At 52.7% G+C, this 7,317-nt stretch overlaps 1 protein-coding gene across 14 annotated transcripts in view; it reads left to right on the forward strand.

Annotated features, from left to right (window-relative positions):
* Dysf (dysferlin) overlaps positions 1-7,317 on the forward strand; it is a 205,258-nt gene that overhangs the window by 186,056 nt on the left and 11,885 nt on the right. For all 14 annotated transcript variants that reach the window (XM_005369820.3, XM_026777383.1, XM_005369824.3 and 11 more), the window contains 5 exons: positions 505-644; positions 1,725-1,813; positions 2,065-2,160; positions 2,585-2,726; positions 6,773-6,872. In XM_005369820.3, the coding sequence (XP_005369877.1) occupies positions 505-644; positions 1,725-1,813; positions 2,065-2,160; positions 2,585-2,726; positions 6,773-6,872 (567 nt within the window). The remainder of the gene's footprint in view (positions 1-504; positions 645-1,724; positions 1,814-2,064; positions 2,161-2,584; positions 2,727-6,772; positions 6,873-7,317) is intronic.

Below are 7,317 nucleotides of genomic sequence, written 5' to 3' on the forward strand. Positions count from 1 at the left end.
TGCTAAGGTCCTTCTAGGGATCGGGCATGCTAACATTCATGTCAGCAGTGCATGGCATGCGAGTCCTCTGTAGAAGCATTCACTGTGATTTCTGAGTGTAGCGACTGAGCTATGGCCACACTTACGAGAACCAGAGCTTCAATCTGGCAGTGCCGAGACACCAGATTTGTGGTACAGGTTGCTGGGGCTCAGAGTTGGGAGAGATTAAGAACAGATGGGTGAGAACAAGGAAGACTGTGTGGATGGAAAGTAAGAATTTTCTAGAAGAGGCTTGGTGGAAAGGATGGTAACAGGGAACCCGTGTTTGAAGCCCGGAGGCTGTGGGAGTGACATTTCCCTCATAGAAAGTGAGACATAAGGACCAGCCCAGTGCATTTTTGTGGGGATGGTCTGTCATGAGGAGGGATTCCCTGAGGCTCCCAGGAGCTCTGCCCAGCCTTCAGAGGAAGGCACCCCTGCTGTCTTGTCTCTCATGTCCCCACTCACTTTCTGTTTTCTGGGCAGAGGCTGGTAGACTCCCGAACCCACACCTAGGCCCAGTGGAGGAACGCCTCGCCCTGCATGTCCTTCAGCAACAAGGCCTGGTCCCTGAGCACGTGGAGTCACGGCCTCTTTACAGCCCTCTGCAGCCAGACATTGAGCAGGTAAGTCCTTGTCCCTTGGGCCATGGAATCCTTGGACCCCAGAGAGCTACATCCCAAGGGCAGCCAGAACAGCCAAATTACCAGGGAGACTTTGAGATCTGTCACTCTCTCCATGGCTCATTTCTTCACAGTTGTCTACCCGGGCTTTCGGGGTGACCCTTACTGCCTGGGAAACAAAGCTAGCGTTTGCTTTAGGCAATGTAGGCCTGGCTTCTGCCTTGCCTTGGTGTCTTTCCATTTCAACCCTACCTAAGGGTGTCCTCTGTCTGCCATTGTTAGTGGTTTAGTTCCAGAAGGTCATCCTGTACTGAACTACGGTTGAGAGCTCAGACTAGATCCAGGACCTCTAGAATGGCAGAGGCCCACGGAGAGTGGGTAGGAGGGCGGGAAGCTTCCCTTTTGGAAGTCAGGTGGGAACAAGCTTAAGACTAGCAGCCAGGCTGGTTGAAGGAAGCGGCTCAGGGCAGGATGAGAAGGAGAGGGGAGAAAAGCCAGAGGAAGCTCTGAGGAACCTTTGAAAGGAGCAGGTTCTTCCCTAGGTGGGCTGGCTCCCAGCCTCCCAAAGCAGCCCAGGTTATACTGTCTTGTTCTCCAGCCCTAAGATCCTGCAGCCACTACTGAACCAAGTTACTTTACTTATTGTATTTTAAGAGAGACCATTTCCTGGATTTGCAGAGGGAAACAAACTGGGAAAGTGGCTCCTGTCATAGGGACCTGAGTCCTTGTGACTAAACCCTGGCTCCCTGGCCTTCTGTGGCTCTACATACATCATTCTCTGCACACTGGGCCACAGTTAGCTCCCCACTGTCTCTGAACAGACTGTGTCTGGAGGACAATGATCTCTCCTCTGCAGTGGGTCCTGCATCGGTCTGTTTAGGCTCCCTCCTTTCCTGGGTGCCAAGCCTCTTTCTGACAGGCAAGCAAGCAGGTTTGAGTATCATTTCCTTTGGCCTGATCCCCAGGTATGTTCAATAGACAGGTACAGAAGCTATGGATGCAAGGAGAAGTGTGTGCATGTGTGCATGCTCACACATGTGAGTGCATGCATAGAACATGAATGAACTGTTTGGGTCTTTACAGGGGAAGTTGCAGATGTGGATTGACCTATTTCCAAAGGTACTGGGCCGGCCTGGACCTCCTTTCAACATCACTCCACGGAGAGCTAGAAGGTAACGGGCCTGGCTACAGGTGCTAGCAGGGATGGAGGCCAGAGGGCCATGGCAACTGTGGAATAGGCAGGAGAAGGTTGCCTGATGGACAGATTGGGGGTCAGTGGGTTCTTGAAACGCAGTTTGTTTGGGTCTGGCTAAAATGTCCAGCCAACCAGGTAGAAGGACTCCTTGGATGAGCTGGCTGGTCACATGGGGACATCCTTTGCTGGAGTACCAATGTAGCTACATTCTCCTCCTCCCGCACACAGGTTTTTCTTGCGTTGTATTATTTGGAACACGAAAGATGTGATCTTGGATGACCTCAGCCTCACAGGGGAGAAGATGAGTGACATCTATGTGAAAGGGTAGGGTCCCATCATTCTCCACCTGGGCCAGTTCCTGGTACCTCCTAGCTCCCAGGGGTGGATGGGGTTCCTCTCTGTGCAGATCTGTGGTGTAGAGATGGAGAAGATACCGTTCCAAGGAGGGCTTCACAGCAGTGGTCTGCACCTTTGGGGGGGTCATTTCCCTCAAATTTCTTTGAGCTAAAATGGCAAGGATTGAGGCTGCTCTTGGGGACCTCCTGAGATGTTAGATGGTCCCACTCTGTGGTGTGTTGTGGGCACCATGGAGATTTCCTGGGAATTCCTTTATCAAGTTCCTTCGCTTCCACAACTCTTTCCTGGTCCAAGTCGAGGTTGCCCACCTGGTTTTGGAGGTCTGTAGGAAATGCCGTGGGATTTGTGAGCTTTGGACTAATGAGGACTGTCCTCTCCCGCGTGTGACCAGCTGGATGGTGGGATTCGAAGAGCACAAACAGAAGACAGATGTGCACTACCGCTCCCTTGGTGGCGAGGGCAACTTCAACTGGAGGTTCGTGTTTCCTTTCGACTATCTGCCTGCCGAGCAAGTCTGTGCTGTTGCCAAGAAGGTGAGCGGCCTTTGACCTGGGACCAGGCTCTTGGGGCTTCACATTGAAGCTGATGCGGTCACATTTTCTCTATTCCTGCAGCTCTGACCCCTATCTCTGTCACCCTCGAAGGCGTTATCTCCATCTCCGTACCTCACGTCTCTCTCTTTTTCTGCTAGTATCACTGTTGCCAGTGTCTCTACCTACCAGGCTAACTGACAACCTCACAGCACCCACCTAACACGTAGTCAGGTTCAAGTCCTGCTGCCCCTGCCTATCTCACTCTTCCACACATACACCTAGCAGCATGAAAGAACCTGGTGCCAAGCAGAAGAGTCTGGAGGCCCAGCATGCCCATCACAGGGGCAGAAGGTAGAGCCAGCTCTGTATCCTCAGAGGGTAGGGCTGGCCTGTGGAGCTTGGTGGGGGACTTAGATTCTTAGGTCTCATCTAAGCATTGGTCTCTGTAGTCTTTAATGGTCCAAGTTCAAAGTGGCAGCCTCTTACCCACACTTGATCTACCCTATGAGGTCAGCAGAGCACAATGCTTGGCTATGGGACCTTGTGAGTCTTCAGCCAGGATGGTTTGAGGAAGGCCCAATGATGCTTTGAACCCTCTTCCTCCTTTGACACTAATGGCTATCTGGAGGTGTTCCCCTCACAGAATACCTGCCTACATATGCTTAGGTCTGATCGGTCTGATTTCTACCCAGAGACAGGTCATGCTCCCGGCATTACAGCCTCAGCAACACCTGTCTCCCCAGGCTGCGCTGTGGCTTCACCTTGAAGGAAAGTTCAAATACACTTGGATTTCTTGCTCTCTGAATTCTCTTTATTGCATCTCCCCCTCCTGAATCTTCCCAGTCCAACACACAGACTCATCTGCACCTCAGAGAAACCAGAGTGTCCTGCCAAATATTCAGAAACCATCAAAAAGAAAATAAGGATTTATTAGGGTTAAAGGGATTCTTCAACCCTGAGATGGCAGTAGGGGCTACCAGAAAAGAAAGCCAAATTTCGCAGCAAGGTTGTATAAAGTCCAGCAGTGTCCAGGCTCTATACATTTTGAGGCTGCCTTTCCCTGGAGTTTGACTATTACAAGCCTGCTTCCCTAATAAGCAGATACCGCGCCTGTCTTGAGAGCCTTTATCAAATACAGAAGTACCTCTCCTTTAGCTGTGGACAGGAGCAAAGCAGAAAGGACCAAGAATTCTACACACCTTCTCCAGGACTCAGTGACCTGAGTAGACCTGGTGGGGAAACTGAGTCAGAGATGCACATTGGTTGCTTGAGTGGGAGGGGCCACAGCCTTTTACCAACACTGGGGGGGATGTGGCCAGACATGTCTGGAGTAGGGGCTTCCTGTTTCCTTCAGAGAAGTAAGAAGAGAATTTGACACTATGACAGCGATTTGAGATGGGCGGGACAATGGGGAGTAGCTGTCATGAGAATGAGAGACATGAACCCATGCACATACATGTGCACATACATGTGACTGCATCCAGAGGGAGTGGAGGAGGGGCGGGGTGGAGGAGTGCTAGCTGGTAGCTGAGAGCTGTCACCTGGCATCTCTGAGGGCCCAGTTACAGGTGCTGGCTGACAGCTAGAGTCGCCCTGCTCTGGCACCCGTGGAGTTTCGTTTCTTTTGATGGTCCTGGTAAGAACAGGAAGGTGACTGAGTCACGGGGGAGGCGGGGTCCAGACAGAATGGCTTGTGTAGGCTACAGGGCAAGAGTATGGTGGCCTGGTGGAAGAAGGGAGGCTCCACAAAGGGATAGGGTGCCGAGGAGAAAGGTGCCCAGGAGTGAGGACACACATCTAGGGAGGAGCAGAAGACTCCTCCCCATGCAGAGGATGGCCGGAGACAGGAGACAGGAGGGACGGATCAAGCAGAAACATTAAGGAGGGTAGCGGGGCTAATAGGCACATCCTGGGTGGATCCTGAGAGGCAGGTGGAACTTGCCCACAGCAGGGCACTGATTAGCTGCAGGACAGGATGGAGTGGGTGAGGGCAAGGCCTGCAAAGGCTGTGGACTCCCAGGCTTGGCTGCAGAAGCAGTCCTCTGCCATGAGGTTTGGGGCCCCTGGCAGGCAGGCCGACCCTCCAGGGACCCCATTAACCAGACGAGACTGTCATAAAGTACAAGGTCTCCTTTCATCCCACTTTTTTGAACCACCGCGGGTTGTTCAGCCTTGTTCCCCACCTGGAGTCCAGCACACCCACTGGGGCCCGCCGTACAGGCAGGCCCCCACCCTGCAAATAAACAGCTAGTAAAAGGGCCCAGGCCGGGAGCATAATGAGCGCCTGGGACCTGGGGGGCTCATTCCCCAGGCTGAGCCCCTGACCAGCTGCTCCCACCAGGGGCTGTTTGAACCTCTGGCTCATTACTGAGCCTGTAAACCAGCCTGTTGAGGAATGGAGGTTGCTGGCGGCCCTGCAGGCAGCCTAGAGCTGACTGTAAAAGCTGGCTAGTGGCACCTGCAGGAGGCTGGGCCAGGCAGCCAAGCAGGAGGTAAAGACAGAGAGGGGTGGCTGGGGCCAACCTTGGTCTACTTTCCTTCAATGCAGGCTGCAGTCTAGGCTTTGGCGCTGGTGTGATGGCTGTTCTTTGTGGACAGTGGCCATGGTCTTCCCTTGGGAAGCTTGGTGAGGCGGGTGTGGCTCTGAAGGCTGGGTTCATGGTGGCTTTGATGGGTACGTTAGTTACTTGTTGCTATGACACTGTACCGGATCTAAATGTAAAGGATGAAAGGTTTCTTTTGGCTCATGGTTTAAAGAGAGACAGTCCATCACAGAAGGTCTGGTGAGGTGACTCCGTAGTGTGGGGAATGTAAACTGACTGCCAATGTCTCCACAGAAGAGGAAACAGGGAATGGGGGCGGTGCTAGTAGTTAGCAATCCTCTCATTTACCCCATTATATTCATTCCAGGAACCCAACCCATGTGACGATGCCTCCTGCAGAGGGTGTTTTCCCTCTATTAAACCTTCTGGAAACACCCTTACAGACACACCCCTATGTGTGTCTCCTGGGTTATTTTAAGTACTGTCAGGTTGACAATGAGGATTAACCACCTCCATGGCATCTGAGGCCAGACACTCCCATGGTTCCCTGGGCTACTCAGCTCTGACCTCCCAGCTTGCACCAGGAGATATGGGTCCAGGTCTCAGGCTGGCCCCAGAAGATGTTTCCTATACATACTTCCTGCCCAGGTAGATCCACAGTGAGCAGAACAGCCCAGAGACAATCCTTCAGATGGAGAGTGCTTAGACCCATTGGCCATCTCACTCCCAAGCCTTCCAGGTGCCTCGTTCTAGAAGAACTGACCAGTGGGATAAGGGAGAGCGACCAGGATGGGAAAGTGTTCTCCTCTTCTAGAAGGAAGGAGAAACTTCTTGGTGGGGCCTGGAGGTGGAGGGGGCCTGGAGGAATAGGAGGGAGAATCTGGGGACCTGCCTCAGTGCCAGCTACTTACAGCAGTGCCTTGCTTCCTTCCAGTGACAGCTGGGGTACACCCTGGTGCTCTCTGCCAGCCCACAAGTCCTGGAGACCGCATGTGCAAAGCCCAGTTTAGGACTGAGAGCAGGGACCCTGGAACCTGACTGTCTGTTCGAATCCCAGCTTGCTACCCCCTATTCTGTGCCCTGGACATTCTAGGTGCTTTGGGTTTCTCAGCAGAAAGCTTGCTTGCTGGAAGATAATTCAGGACCCAGCCTAGGGAATGGTGCCACTGGCTATAGTCTGGTCCTTCCTACATCAATGAACAATTAAGAATTTCCCACAGATGTGCCCACAAGCCAAGCTCATCTAGACAGTTCCTCAATTGAGCTTCTCATTTTGGGTGATTCTAAGTCATAGCAAATCGACATTAAAAACCAGCTATTGCACCCCTGAGCACTGCCAGGCCCTTCTTACTCTTCCTGCTAGGACCTGGCTTGGACGTGACCCTCAGGGATACACTGCTCCACAGCCTCTACCTTGTAGCCTTCCAGGCTAGAGGGGCTTCTCTCTCTGTGGCCTGGTACAAACTTTTCTAACTTTGCTTCCCTGATCCTCCTCTGGGTCAGGATGCCTTCTGGAGACTTGACAAGACAGAGAGCAAGATCCCAGCTCGCGTGGTCTTCCAGATTTGGGACAACGACAAGTTCTCCTTTGATGACTTTCTGGGTAAGTCTCACTTTTATCATCCTGAGTGCCCCTCAAGAAGCCCATTGGAGGAGTTCAGGGTCACTGGGTCCCCAGCAAAAGAGAAGTATGTGACAAAACAATATCAAATTCTAGTGGCCTTGGAGTAGGTCCTTAGCTGAGGTATTCCTTGAGTCATGTTAGATAGTGGGACTCATGAGGAAGAGCAGGGTCATGGGTTACACTGCTCACACTGCCTGGCCTTACTTCTGACAGGGAGGTCCCAGGTCATGCTAGTCTAGCAATACAGAGCCCAGAAATGGCGAGAATCTGGTCACTGCTCATCTCCATGCCCCAGAGACTGTCCTAATGAACAGGGCTCTGGTTAGATGGCTTAAGGAGCCAAGCTGAGGCATGAGGACCTGGGCTGAAGGGTAGGGAGGCATGGGGACCTGGGCTGAAGGGTAGGGAGGCGTGGGGACCTGGG

The sequence above is a fragment of the Microtus ochrogaster genome, unplaced genomic scaffold, assembly GCF_000317375.1.
Source record: "Microtus ochrogaster isolate Prairie Vole_2 unplaced genomic scaffold, MicOch1.0 UNK62, whole genome shotgun sequence".
Classification (NCBI taxonomy): Eukaryota; Metazoa; Chordata; class Mammalia; order Rodentia; family Cricetidae; genus Microtus; species Microtus ochrogaster.